General features: G+C 35.1%; 1 protein-coding gene across 1 annotated transcript in view; it reads left to right on the forward strand.

Moving 5' to 3' along the window:
* The window catches only part of ADGRV1 (adhesion G protein-coupled receptor V1), a 564,070-nt gene that overhangs the window by 386,288 nt on the left and 161,853 nt on the right, over window positions 1-15,929 (forward strand). The window contains exons 84-85 of the mRNA XM_073801943.1: window positions 3,634-3,750; window positions 13,734-13,912. Of these exons, the coding sequence (XP_073658044.1) occupies window positions 3,634-3,750; window positions 13,734-13,912 (296 nt within the window). The remainder of the gene's footprint in view (window positions 1-3,633; window positions 3,751-13,733; window positions 13,913-15,929) is intronic.

The following is a 15,929-nucleotide window of genomic DNA, read 5'->3' on the forward strand; positions in this document are numbered from 1 at the left end:
TATATATATATATATTTTTTTGGTTAAGACGTACATATAGTATATCAATGTAGAATTAAGAGTAGTATTATATTTGCCACGGGCATTATGTTCTATTGCCATTGTGAACCTGTGGTGGCCCATGGGTTAAAAAAGATTGAGAAACAATGAACCAGAATTTCGGCACTTTGAGACAGGGCTCACGCTGGATGTAGCTTGGTGGGCAGCAGTGTGATGTTCTAGAAAGAACGCTGGCCTCTCAAATCAGAACACCAGGATTTGAATCCCACTTTAAAATTTGTTCAGTGACCCTTGAACAAGTTAGTTCCCCTATCAGACCTTCTTTCATCTTTAATTAAATTGGGATAAAACAATAATGACTTCACATCATTAATATGTGGCGCGTCTGCACGCACACACATGGACAACAAAAAAAAACCAAGAAAACATGTAGCACCATGCTGGTACATGGTACACAATTTTCCACCATAACATTCTTCATCTTGCATAGGTGGCATAATGCTCTGTAGATAGTAGGTATGCCAACACTTGCTTACTGAATGAATCAACACATGAATGACTGAGAACCATTGAAAAATTCCTTGCTTTCTGTTATGGTGTTCAACTTAGTGTATCCAGAGAACTGACTGAAAATAACCTTTTTCCTGATCATCTCTAGGTGTTTGAGTAAAAAAGCAACGGTAAAACTTCCTCTCTTCCTTGGTTATGTACCTTAAGAATATGTGAACTAAATATGCTAGGAGATCTTATTTTATTTTACTTTAACCATTTAATTTATATTTTAATTCAGTTTAATTTTAGATAGGCCCCATGACACATAATCTCTGGTTCTCCAAGTATTCTTAGCTCATCCCTGTTGTAGTAATGTGTATTGAGAGCTCAGCCTTGTCTTGCTTACCAGCCTTCTCCCATACAGAGAGAAGCATTTCTCATATTTTAGAGAACATTCTGGAAGAATGTTCATAGTTTACAAAAGTAGGTATGTAACTGGTCTTATGATTTAGAAAAAGAGATTAAAACGTAATAAAATATGAAGAAGCCATATCTTAAAAATGGAATTTTGGATGTTAAAACTGTATTCTGGAAATAAATATAGTTTTAAGCAATAACTTGTACTAATTTGCTTCAAAGAAAAAATATTGAAAAGAATAAGAGTTATTTAAATTAGCATACCATTTATAAATAGTTTCATAGTTAAAACTAAACACATTCAATTACAGTTTGGATTACACTATTGTTTTACCTAGCAAACCATTCAGGTTGATTCGTACAAAACTAGGAAATAAATTCAACACAATCCATATTATAGAATCTGAATTAGAGAGGCTCAAATTTATTAGAAGTACACATATAAAGACTTTATGAAAAGATGCCACTTTGTGCAAATAAAAAGCATAAAATGTTAAAATTATTCTTTTTGTTTTTTGGATTTTTTTGTTTGGCTGAATCTCACAGTTCTGTGTTTCTAAGGTCTTTTAAGGCATAGTTTTCAGTTGTTTAGTGTTCATTGTTAGTGTTTTGGTGAAGGTGTTCAATGAATTTTTGTGAAATTTAGGAAGTTTAAATGTATGACCTATAATATATTACAATTCAGAAGTTTGAAGCTAAAATCTAGGGAAATCTAGGCGTGTTTTTAAAATAAGCTCTAATAATTCAAAAGCTATTTGTGATACATTCTGGAAAGGCAAATTTGTTGGCTTTACTTTTTCCAGGGAGCTAATTTGTACCAGATTGTTAGGATATAACCAGACATACATTTCTAGTGTCTGCTTTTTTTTTTTTAAATTGTGTGTTACAAATACTCCAAAACTAGAGTTAAAATAAACAAAAAGTTGAGTCAGGAATACTTCTCATTTAAAAAATAATCCTGGAATTTTGGAGTAGAAAGAGACTTTAGAGTTTATTTTTCCAACTTCCTCCTCCTACTAATGAGGGAATTAGTCCCAGAAGGGTAAACTGACTTGTTTAGAGTCCATAGCTTGAAAAAGAAAAAAAAAACGGAAAAGGTTTCCTTTTCTTCTATACTTGGTACAGGAAGTACTCAATAAATAATTACCAAGAGGGAAGTCAGCATGGCATGAGATATGTATTATTGTGAATTTATTAATTAGCATTTTGGTTCTTCTGTAATTGACTAAGGAGACTGGTTAAGGTAAGTTTTTCCCCATGAAATAGAGATGCTGGGAGCATGCAAGTTCTTATCCCAGATCCTGACATTCGCCACAATGATGCCATCCTGGGAACACTCCTGGGCAGAAATTTTCAAGACGATTTAACATACACACCTTTGAAATAAAAGGTTTGGGGAGGGGTATATTTCATTTGAAAATAAAAACAATATTCTGATTTGATTTTGAGCACAGTATTCATTTTTTAAAATCCAAGAAACATTAATGACATTTGCATTTCCTTTTTAGAAGTTGAGAGATTTTGAGGCCTAAGTCAGCTACTTTTCTCCTTACAGCACCCCTCTGTTGTTTTGGAATCAATCATTCTTTCTTTCAACAATTATTTATTGAACATTTCAGGCATATTCCAGGCATAGTGGTAGTTTATTAAAACATTAAGTTAAAAAGACTTGGTCTGTGTCTGAAAGAGGAAGGGAATTTATTCCTTGAGAGGTTACAGTCCACTATTATTGCTCCAAATTTTCCCTTGCCATCTATACTTTCCATTATAAAATTTGACATAGTAGTCATATAGTAGAGAAAATGATAGATAGAAATCACAGGAGTGTTTCACTGCATTTATTTATCCATTTATTCAACAAGTATTTATTGAGTACCTCCAATAGAGACTTTGAGAGTACCTACTGTGTTCCAGACACTGGGCTGTGTGAGTGTGGGGTATACCAGTGAGTAAAACATTAAGTGATCCTGCCTTCATAGGGATTACATTCTAGTGGGTGACACTAACAATGACCAAGAAACATAAGAAATAAACAAATGACAGAGCATGTTAGAAAATGACAAGCACTGTTTAAAAAAGAAACAGAAAGGTAGAGTAGGGAGATCACATATGTGGGAAGGAGAGAAGAAAAGAGGGTGTAATTTTAAATAGTTTGGTCAAGAAAGATCCCATTGTGAAGGTTACTTTTGAAGAAAGACTTGAGGGTAGTCGAAATAAAAATCCAAGAATTAGGGTAACCATAGGGTTTGAAATTTTACATTTATTTTAAGTCTATTTTGTTATATGTGTACTTCCTGACCAGAGGATGCAGATGATGGTAGCCTCAGAGCTTTTTTTCTTCTCTTTCTTTTCTCTCCTATTAGCTTTGACTTACACAAGGAATGGTATTTCCACTCTATTTTCTCTTTTGTACTTAACTAAAATAAATGTATTTCATATGATTTTTGTCCATCTGTAAGAACAGAGTTTACTTTGAGAATTTCCTCTTGACAGTCCGATGCAGTGTGTAGCATAATTTCATATAATTCATTGTTTCTTATAAACATAAAAATCCATGTATTGCCATTTTTAGAGTGACTTAGTCATCTCATTTTGGGCAACAAATCAAATTCTTTTCCCTTTGAGTCATTGAATCGTCGATTCAGATAAGAAAATGTTTTATTTTCTTAATATTCTTGAATGACTTTAACATGATTTTAAAATAAAAGTATTTGTTTCTTACAGATTGTATTTCTGGCATCTGCATATGCAAGTCCCCAACTCACGGAGGAGAGCTGTTCAGCCGTGGCTGCTGTCATACATTACCTGTATCTTTGCCAGTTTAGCTGGATGCTCATCCAGGTTGGTACCTCCTTTCCTCCCTCTGCCCCCTTCAGCTTTCCAATGTGTCTGGATGGAGTGGCCTTTATATCTGATATTCTTTATACTGAAATGGAAGTAATTCCATATATCCGTCACTGCATTCCCAGGAGATCAATGCAAGAGAAACCTTATAAGCTGTACAACATTAGAAAGTGTAGTGAATTTGAGGAAATGAAAAGAAATCTAATAGAGTTGGAAATAAGAGAATGGTAGGAGATGAGGCCCTATAAGGCACAGTAAGAAATTTTAACTTTTTTTCTATGAGAAGTCATAGAATTATTTTTAAGCAAGAGAGTGACATGATGAGATTTGGATTTTAGAAGGAACTCCCTGTTTGTAGTGAATTGAGTTCAGCAAAGAGTTGACATGGGAGCCAATTAAGTAGCTTTAGCTGTATTCAGGGGAAAGAACGTGGTGGTGTGAACCAAAGGGAGCAGAAGAGACAAAGGGAAGTGAACAGCTTCTAAGAATTGTTTTTTTAAACTAGAACTATAGGATGTAGAGATTGGTTATAAAGAACGCAGAAGGTGGAACCGAGGATGTCACCCAAGTTTCTGGCATGAATGAATGGGTAGATAGTGGTGCCTTGAACTAAAATAATGATCCCTGGAGACTGGGAGAAGATGATGGGTTATTTTTAAGGACATGCTGAGTGTGAAGTTCTTGTGAGATCTCCAATGGAGACTCAGGGAGAAGTGGAATATGCAGAGCTAAATCCCAGAACAGAGGTCCATGCTAGAGAAATACATTAGACAATTACTGACTTAGAGTTGGAAAATGGAGCCATTGCTTTGGAAGAGATCACTTTGGGAGAGAGTACAGAGTGAAACCCAAAGAGATCTAGCATACTCTCCTGAGGAAATAGTAAGGGCTGGGGAGAGATTTGAACTCTCCTTTTCTGACTAAAGTCCCAAATTCTCTCTATTGTCTAATGCTGATTTGCTTGATAAAGAAGGTGATGTGAGAGTTGGATCCACTTAAGCACTATTAATTTCACTAATTCAATAGCTCAACTAAGATGCTGCCTTCGAAAGTGATTTCTGCATGGTGGTATTGTTCCATCTTTCACGTGATAGAAATAGTTTCATATGTGTTTCTGAGTACGCAGGTGAAGTATACTATGTAAACAGATGCATTCAGGCTCTTGCATATTCTTTTCTCTTGTTGAATAAGAAGGATGTGGGATGTCTACCATCTGGCAATATTGGAGGAAGGTGAGGTGATACTATTAGTAGAGAATACCATACAGATTCAAGGAAGGGATCTTTTCCCAAGTATCATATTATAGTTGTCTCTGAAGCAGAAGAAAACTGAACTGTTTAGTTAATAGAACTACTTGGAACAATTGGAGGCCTGCAACTGGGTTTGAATTCTGGCTCTGTTATTATCTTTGTAACCTTAATCAAGTTATTGACTCTCTCCAAGGTTTGTTTCTAAATCTGCATATGGAGATAATAATTCCTACCTCATAGAATTATTGTCTTATAGCTCTTTGAGCAGCTCTAATTATGGAAAATTTATGGTGTTCTCCAGTCCCCCACCAAACAATTAAAAAATAAATCTAAACCATACAACATAAAATAAATACTTGCTGAAATTACAATAGCATTTGCAAGATTCTCTGACTCCCTTTAGTAGTTTATCTAAGTTGAACTTTTTATGTGTGCCCTGTGTATGTTGTCATTTATCTTCCTGAACTGAGGTCCATAGTGGTTTGCTGAAGGTCTTTGTCCATGTCCCTGACCTATTCAGTTCTTGATGAATGATCTGGATGAAAACACAGGGAGCTGTCTTATCAGGTATGCAATGATACAGAGCTGAAACAAGCTAAAACAGCAAGCTGCCTGTGTTAAGAGTACAGGTAGAACAAATATAGAAAACCTGTACTGCGACAGCTTGAAAATGAGAGTGCAAGAGGCATAATCTGATGGGGGTTAATGTAAACAACTTGAAATTTTAATTTAACCCAAACTCAGTAGCAATCAAATGTGTGACCAGATTACTTAAACCATAGCAACTACGGTAACTACAAAAACAACACAGACCTGGGTTACATTAATAACAGTATGAAGGCAGCTGGGGGAGCCATGTTTAAATTATAATCTACAATAGTCAGACAACCCTGGCTCCCTGTAACCACTTTCAGCAGGAATATTAACCAGCCAATGAGAAGTTGGAAGACAGTCCTATAAGAAACTTGGAGGCAGCTGGAGACAACTAACCTGGAAAGAACTTAGTGAGATGTGATGGCTGTCTACGGATACTGGGAGGGCTGCTACAGGAAAGAAAGAATGGACTATATAGCTTCATCTGGAAGAACCAGAACAAATGGGTCAAAAATTAGGGAAGCAAATTTTGAATCACGTTAAGAACTTTTATAGTCAGTAAGAATTTCAAAGTTGAAAAAGCTATGTCTAAAAGTAGAGAACGTCCAATCACTGAAATATGTTCAAAATGGGGGAAATGACCAACTTTCAAATATGTTGTAGACAGATTTCCTGCTTTAGGGGATGGCATATAAAATTTCATCCAGCTTAATAGAGATTGCTGTATTCTGTATGTCTTCTTCCAGTTTTGAGTAAATATGATTGTGGCTGATGCACATTTAGTAAACTAATTAGATTTCTGTATGGCTGATGGTTTAGGAAAACTATTTAAAGTACCAGTGAAGTTTAATGTGTTTCAGATGGTACACCACACACTTTCATGGTTTGTGGTGTGACCACAAGGGAAAAATTCAATAACTTCTGATTCTAGGTAGGTTACTTCTAATGAGTTACTTTGTGGTCAGAGGTTGTCGCCTTTACTAACCTGTGTTTTCCTGTTTATAAAATACTGTCTGCTAAAATCTTTTTTTTTTAATGAGAATTCGTTTTTAAAACATTATTTAAAAGATAAGACTACTGTTAATCCAATCTTGTTAGTCAAACAGTTGAAAAAATTGAAAGAATATTAACATTTCAATAATTCTACTTTGTATTTCTAGCAATGTAGGAGAGAAATTGATATATGTATGTGTGCATAGCTTATGATGAAAAGTTAATCACTAACTTTTAATCATTGAGCTAAGCATGCAAGAATTATTTATTTTGATCTGTATTATATCTTCAATCTTAGAATAAATACATTTAAATGAATTTATCTTGAAAAGTTATTTTACTTCTACATCATACTTTTAATACATTGTAGTAAAAAGGGATTCTATTTTAGAGTAGGTAAAGAGCAATTTTGTTGGTAAACATGTTACATAACTTCTCTGAGCCTAGATTTTCTTATTGAATGATTAGATTTGTAATAACAATACCTCTCTTTGAGGATTGTAAAAAGACAAAATGAATGAATACATGGAAAGAGCTTGGAATGATTCCTGGTACAGACTGCACACTCCATACGAATTTACCCATATTATCGGCTAAGCAAATATGTAGACTAATAATTCTTAGATTTTGAAACATGTTGAAATACTCTGTTTTTCCAGTATAATTTACACTTTTTTTTTTTTTTTTTGGCAAAAGAGAATTAGCTTGATATAGGAGAACGAGAGGGCTGACAGTGTGAGGCAGACATGAGCTGAAAAGCCTTAGCAAGCTGATAACCTCTAACCTCTTTACTGAAGTGCACGTGTGGCTCATAGCAGGCTCCAGACCAGAGCTGGTGGCCTTTACTGTTTCTTTAGACGTCCCCTTTCCTGAGTGTTTCTTTAGGCTTCCCCTTTCTTTGACAGGGAAGTCACACTGTGCATGATGGGAATAGAGTAACAAATTATTTTGCATATTTTTTTAGAAGTATACAACTCACAAATTCCTTTTTGCCCATGGAAATTGAGTTAGCCTTCTGTTTGCTCTTCATGTAAGATCACTCGGAAATTACTGAAACAGCAGGGTTATGTCTACTCTAAGAAAAATTGACAGTGAGAATTTAAGCTCTCATGGTACTTTTGCTCTATTTTCCTAGTTATTGTTCTAACTTTTGTTTCTTTTTTCTGTTTTGATTGGCTTTCATTTTAGAAATAGCATATACTAATTGTACAAAACATAATCAAACACTATAGAGAAATATTAAATGAAAAGTACATCTATTTCTCCCTCTTTCATATGCTCTCCACTCTCTGCTCTACCCTCAACCCTACTCCCAAAGTTAAACACTGTTAATGGTTTACTGTGTATGCCTCCAGATATATTCCACAAGTATATAAATATTTATAAATATATAAAGAAGCACATGTGTGTGTTTGTGTGTATATAGTGTATATATGTTTATAGTGTGTATATATATATAAGTTTACCCCATACTGATATACTTTTTTTTCTCTTCTATAATATGGTTATTCCATAATTTTTTTTCTGATTCCTATTAATGAAATGCTGGTTATTTCCAGTTATTTTTGCTATTATAAACAATGTTTCTTCGAACATCCTTACACTCTGAATATTTGTCTATTTACAGAATATCCATAGAATAAATCCCTAGAACTAATGTCTTTGCTCTTAACATCTACGTGAAACATGCTGCCAGATGGATTGCCAGACCATGTGTGAATTCATGCAGGAAATAAATCACAAGTAAATTATTTGAGATATTAGTATTTAATATAGGTAAATAGAAACTTAATTTTGCCTGTATATTCATTTGGCCCAGTTTTATGATCGTTTCCTGTCACCAAGTTAAATTATATAATAATCTGCTTCAGTTATGATCAGTATCCAAGCCTGGATTGTCCTTGCAGTCTGTTCATTTCATGCCAAGGGACACAGCTTACTCAAAACTATAACATTTTATTTTGAAACTAAAGCTTACTTGAAGAACATATTTCTTAAATGGTAGAATAAAGTTAGAAATCATTTCACAGTTGTACTTGAGCATTCATAAGGAAAACAGACTGGTAATTATCAAGATAAAAATGATATATCCAGGAAATACTGAATTCTCCAATCCTCACAAAGCCTTGTAAAAATTGTTAAAAGGGAGGATAACTGGAACAAGGACACATGGTAACATTTCTTAGACTCTCCTCTGAAATGAATGACTAAGAACGTATGGTGATGACAGAATTAATAGCATCCGTGATCTCTGACTGAACTTGATGCTATATATCAGTGCATGGTTTCTGGTGACACAATTAATAACCAAATATTAAACAACAGGCTAGATTCCAATCTTATTCCACACATCATGAAAATGTATGGGATTCAAGCAGCCTATTTTAACTTAAAAAAAGAAAAGGCATTTCTCCTTTATATTTTATAAATATAATATGTATTATATTAGCATATATTATATGAGCAAACTAATGAATCTGTGTTTATGGAGCATAGGAAAGCATTTATGACTTATTACCATCAAACAGTTAACGCAGTATAGCTTCAATTTTCCTGTGCAGACGCTTGGAAGATAGTAGCGGTAATCACTGAAAATGTTACTCTAAAAATAAATAGACATGTACGTATACGAACGTAAGTAAATATGCTTATAGACACACCATCTTTTAGTTTATTCCTATCTATATTTGAACTAAATTGTATCTGGGTAATTCATTTGGTTGGTTTGCATCTTAATCAGAATCAGTTTAAATTCTAACAGCCTCAATTCCCAATTCTGAGAAATACGCTTCTCCTGTCTTCAGTTTCCTCCTGTATTAATAATAATAATAATAAAACTTAGGAGAGCAGTTGTCTTTATTAAATGAGATATAGCTTAATGTGGGGTCTACATTTATTAACCAATTAGTAAATACTGATTCCATTCTTATTCTCTTAAACTGTTGTATTTAACATTTGCAAGTTTCCACCAGTTTAACATTGACCCCCTTCATTAGGAGTTCAATCAAATCAATTCTACAATTCTTTCTGAGAAGGTAGTATATAAATAAATAAACTCAACAACTAAACCAAATTATGAAATTGTTATTAAATTCAATGAAAACTTAAATATTGAAATTGTGTACATCTTCGTTTATTTGATACTTCTCAATAAAGATTGTATGCAGAGCATTTTACTAGGTACTACAAGGTATACAAACACTAATCTACCATAGCTCACAGATATGTTTCAGCCATTTCTATTCTGATTAAGCCCTTTATAAGTTCTCATTTAGTGCTGGCAAAAAGTGGAGAGGGAGAGAGAATGGGTTATCTCCATACTTGAACCAGGAAAATACATCTCCACTGGCACATACAATGAGTGCGGGAAAATGAGGACAAAAAAATAAGCTCTCATGGAAACAATAATATTGTCAGCATTTGTGTGACCTTCTATGGAAATAAATCTTAACCTTAGTCTTCACAAGATGCTTTGTTCTATAACTAACCCAAATATGAAAAAGCTATGTTTTTCTCTCGCTGCCTCAGCTTCCTTATCTCTAAATAAGATGTCTTGAGATGGTCCATAAGAGGGTTCTAACAAAGTGTTTAAAGCCTAGAGATAGAAATGTAACTGGAGACCTAGGTACTGAAATTTCGATTCACATTTAGTCTTTAGCGATAAATATGTAAGTGTGGTAAGCTGTGCTCAGTCAGTATGAAGCATGTTGGTGAGAGTGACACCTTTAACTTATACTGAATTTTCATAATTCTTTTAGTTCTAACATTGGATAAACACAGATACTGAGGCACATATGCTATATATCTGGCAACATAAAAATATTAAGCAAAGATAATGGTCTCTTGATACTCTAACCTTCGATTACAAAGGAGGAACCACGATTACAGGGAAAGGAATGTATCTCAAATGTTCCACTCCCACCTTATTGTGGAGAATGCAGTACTGGAGCTTTTAACCCAAGTGCTTCAGAGGAGCAATATATGCCTCAATGTTTTTAGAACAATGAAGAAAAACTAAGTTAATCCAAGCAAACTTTCAAATCATAAAAGGAATAATAAGCATATAGGCTAACTCATTGAACCCAAGTTCTGTAAGTACAGTTGGACCTCAAGGAGCTGTGAGCAGGAATGGAAGGCTTTGTCCCTTCTTCTTCTCTACAAACACACTTTCTCTCTTCACTGTGCCTTTGGCTACTCCTACCACTAAAGTTCATATGTTTTCTTTTCTCAGCTGACCAGCTTAACTATCACAAAATTTCAGGGAACTCAATGAGAGATGATTGGTTCAGCCTGGGTCAGGCTTTGTCGCCAGATCCACAGCTGTGGGCAGAGGAACAGGGTCGTGAGCCCACCCTGCATATGTTGGCAGGGGGTGGGGGAAGGTAAGGAGGGAGACAGGGTTCAGAGAAGAGTGCTGATGGCCTAGGCATACATCCCAAAATATACCTACCATACATACTATATTAAAATATTTTAAATTTCAAGTAAAACTTGAAGTGAGTTAGTCAACACAAGTCTTAGGTTTAGGCCATATGGTATTTCCAGAATAGTTAGATGTTGTTTCATTACATAGTGTTTCCATTCTTTAGCAAAAAAAAAAAAAAAGTCATATAGTGGTAAATACTGTCCCTAGAGTATACCTCAATGATTGGATTCTTTTGAGAAGGAAAGAGATTTTTTTTTTTAATTAACAAAAGCTTATGACATTTGGAGCTTGATTTGCTTAACTGAGTATTCAAGAATCAGTGACCCTGTACCTTGAGCTCTTTAGAGCAGAAGCATTGTGTGTGTACATCTAACAAGCAGTTACATTTGTCTCAGTCTTATCTGAGGCTGTGGTAAAGGTCAGACGGTTGCTGAAACGTTCAGTGATTCTAAAAAGTGTAAAAGTGGACATTTTGGAAATGCCCCAATCTTTATCATGATGAATCAACTTACAAGTCATTTACCAATCTGTGCGCTCCTTCCTGATTCTTCCACCGACTGCACCACTGAGTTACCATGTTATAAGGATACATACAACATCGATTTAAAATAAATAATCCGTACTTTTATTTTGGAAATGGGTTAATCATCCTTACTTTGCATGAATTTTCATTCTCTTAACAGGCAGTATTGACCACTCCAGCATCAGACACTTGATACAGTCCCACCTATTTGAGTCATGTCCCTACACTAATAATAGAAAGGAGGAAAAAAGCCTCTTGGACCTAATAATTTTTAAAAAGAAGTTAGAACAAATTTACATAAGCAGCAACTCAAAACATCCTCCATAATTTCAGATAGATGCAGATGTACATAAAGATATGGAGTGCTGACAGGAAATAAAATTCAGAGACAAAAATCTTCAAGTAACCAAACATTTTTATCCTTTCCTGGTTTAGGCCAATCAATACTAATCCTTCAAGGCTACTTTGGTTCAGATAGAATCTTACCTGGAAGCCTCAGTAAACTATCTGAAAGCCTTCCTAGGAACATTAGGCATGTTGTTTTTCACATAGAAGAGTTTCCATTGTATCACTGCTTACTTTTGGTCTCTATTTATCTTTTGTTTTTCACACTGTCCGACATCCTAATAGGAGATTTAAGTGAGGTGGTCACATTTTTTAGTGCTGACTATGTGCTTAGCACTTTATATGTAGTGTCTTATGTAATCTTTGTAATAGCTTTGTTGTACACATGAAGAAACTGAGATTGTTGTCACTTGCTCTGGGATTGTTGTCACTAATGTATAAAAATATACATATATGATTAATCTGTACTCACACTTCACAATATGAAATTGAGAAGGGGGTTTATCTAGTGGATAAGCATCATGTGTGAAATATATATGATATGCCTTTCAATGTTGTTTCTGTAATAAAAGATAATTAAACATAAGTGATCTCATGGGAAAAGAACACTAGAAGGCAGAATATATAAGTTCTAGATTTGGCTTATATACACGCTAGGTGTGATTTGGGGCCAACAGTAACATTTCCAGGCCTCGGATTCCTTCTTCTATTTATCTAATATATCCCTTCATCCCCCTCACTCTTTATATACACTTGTCCCCTATATATATATATATATATATATATATATATATATTTTTTTTTTTTTTTTTTTTTTTTTGCGTTACGCGGGCCTCTCACTGTTGTGGCCTCTCCCGTTGCGGAGCACAGGCTCCGGACGCGCAGGCTCAGCGGCCATGGCTCACGGGCCCAGCCGCTCCGCGGCATGTGGGATCTTCCAGGACCGGGGCACAAACCCGTGTCCCCTGCATCGGCAGGCGGACTCTCAACCACTGCGCCACCAGGGAAGCCCCCTTTTATATTTTTATCTTAAGAAGATAAGAAATAACATATAAAGTATGATATAAATTTAAATGTTTTCCTTAATGATTTCTTCCCATTTGTTTGGAAAGTAAGATTCAAGAAGGTAAATACCCCTACCACCTCTGTTACTGTTATAGCCCCAGTGCCTAGACGGGCCTTTGAAATGCAGTAAGCACTCAATAAGCATTTATCAAGCGAATGAATGAAAAAGAGAGAGTGTAAATTGAGAAAGGAGAATGGCCGCAAAGCCTACCCCATCACAGTACATTTTTCTCTGTGCAAACATTTTCTGTTTACTTGTCTGTCTCCCACTTGGGACTGAGACTGGGGCTGTTGTCACAACTATATCCCCATTCCCTGGAACAAGTGTCTGACTCTACCACGTGATAAACCCTCAATAAGTAAACATTGTTTAAAAGTCTGGGACATAGGGCTATTTACTTCATTATCATCATGAAGCTGTTCATATAGAAAGTAAGTTTGAGTATCTGTGTGTTTCTTCAAAGACATTGACAGAACAATCACAGACGATTATGACTGAGTCAAATCGTCATAATCAAAACAAATTAAGCAAAATATAAAGTACAGTAAATAAACTAAGTATTTACTAATGTTTTCGGACTTTTGAGATACCCTGAATTTCTCGGGTATATGAAAAAAATGAATGTGTGAACTGACTTAAAAAATCAAATCAAAACTATAGTTATTGAGTAGAGCCTGGCCCTTTGTTGATCTGTTGTCACTCTTTATGCCTAAGCCAGGTGAGTGTGTTTCCTGTGCCACTAGACCAGAGCCTGTTCATCTTATGTTCTGCTTCTTTCCGTAGTCTGTGAATTTCTGGTACGTGCTGGTGATGAATGATGAACACACAGAAAGGCGGTATCTGCTGTTTTTTCTTCTGAGTTGGGGACTTCCAGCTTTTGTGGTGATTCTCCTCATAGTTATTTTGAGAGGAGTCTATCATCAGAGCATGTCGCAGATCTATGGACTCATCCACGGTGACCTGTAAGTACATCCAGGCAGAGCACACTGCCTCCTCAGCCTTTCTGTATCCAGGCAGCTTTACTGGTAGAAGGTGGGAGCAGTTGACTAAGGGGTCTGACTGAAGGAGCACCATGAAGACCTTTGCCTTCCTGCCACACCTTCTAAATCTCTAATTATCTCTATAAGTAAGAAACTATTGCCTCTCCAGTCCCTTTGATAGGTGCAGTTTTCTCAGGTGAATTGGTGTATCAAACAGTTCACAGCAATTTATACTTTACCATAATTTAGTTTGTTAGATTGGGGCAAACAGAAATACCTAGTGAAATCAGAGAACTATGAAAATTTTGGTGAAGAATAGAATCAGTGACAAATTTTGAGTGTGGCATGTTATCTAAGGAGTCTGATATTTGGGGCAGGTGGATGGGGAGCACGGCAGGCACCATCATTCATAAAATCCCTAAATACCAAATCAGAGTGAATGGAGAGTGTCTGCAAAAGTACATGGGAAGGAGGCAAGGTCAGCTGGGTCCTTCTGATAGATTCTTATTAAAGTACACTGTAGTCTTGAAATCTAACGGATCTTTATACACACATATATATGCACGCCTTAATCCTGAATCTGGTATCTTACAGCTTTGAGGACCACTCAGCCCCTTTTATTGACTCCACATTAAAAAAAAAAGACAACTTTGGGTAATAAAGCTTAATCAACTCCCTTGGTGTAATGAGGATTTAGAGGAAAAAGTAACATTTCTAAATAAGAAAGAATAGCCTAGTCACAATCTTATGAAGACAGTATTACCTAATTATCTCACAGGTTATTGTGAAGATAAAAATTAGTTAATAGATGTAAAGAATCTTTTAAAGTAAAAGTACTATATAAGCAGAAGTCATTTTCATATTATTATTGCCTCTGATCAATTATGATCATCCATTATATACTTAATCAACACTTGTTATTGATGTATGCAGATACACTTCACACGTGGGCAGTCGCAGACTAATATCCCATACCACATTAAACCAAAGGAGATGAGCTATGTAATACACACACACCCATTGAGATACCATATATAATAATTTAGTCTTTTTATTGCAATTCAGTAAGATTCCCTCATACTGATTAATTTATAGCATTACAACAATAGTATTGAAATATAGTATTCTATTTTGTTGATATAAAACTCTAAAAGCCTGATCTTCTAGAAGGGAATGGTTGTGTCTTTTCACAGTTATATTATGACATATTACTACTCCTGGCATTAATTTAAACCTTGGGCTGCCAGGATTAATTTCAGAAAGTTCTGCATCTTTCTTTGTCAAGTACAAAGTAACCATGAGACAAGTCCTGGTGGCCAGTAGCCATCTCTTTCATGAGCTCCCTGGCAAGATCGGGGTTATTTGGCAGCAGTTTTAGCATCACATGTATACACACCCAGTCTGGATAAATGGGTGTGTATCACCCGATGAAAGTGATGTTAGCTAGAAGAAACTCCCTCTTGATGCTTCTAAAAGGATTTTTAAGAGAGAAATAAACTGTTATACAAGAATGTCCAAATCAACTGACTCTTAAAATATTTGCCTTCTGAGGCTTTTGCAGAAAGTTCTTTATTACCAGCTCAACTATAATAAATGCAATGAAAAATACATTAACCTTTACCCAATCTTAAAATTATAGCCTTATTCAACCAAAAGTGACTAACCTTTGTAAGTAGTATAGGTTACTTTTCTTCTTCATTCACATAGAATGTTCATGTGAATTTATTCCAGCTTTTAAGAAATTCTGTATTTTTAATATTACTTTAATCTCAATGTAAGAATAAATTACTGTGTTATTTTTGTAAAATATTGTATACTTATATCATCATTCAAAAACATGCCTTTTCTCTGGAGATAGTAGGATTTGTGGTTGTAAAATAACTGGACATCTGTTGTGCAGTGGTTGTTTTCAGTAATAAAACTTCCTTTTTAGTGAGGAATTTTCTTTAAGTAGATCTCTAATGTATTAATATGCTCAAGTTGTTATATTTACAATGTT

This window comes from Tursiops truncatus, chromosome 3 (assembly GCF_011762595.2).
Source record: "Tursiops truncatus isolate mTurTru1 chromosome 3, mTurTru1.mat.Y, whole genome shotgun sequence".
NCBI classification, from domain to species: domain Eukaryota; kingdom Metazoa; phylum Chordata; class Mammalia; order Artiodactyla; family Delphinidae; genus Tursiops; species Tursiops truncatus.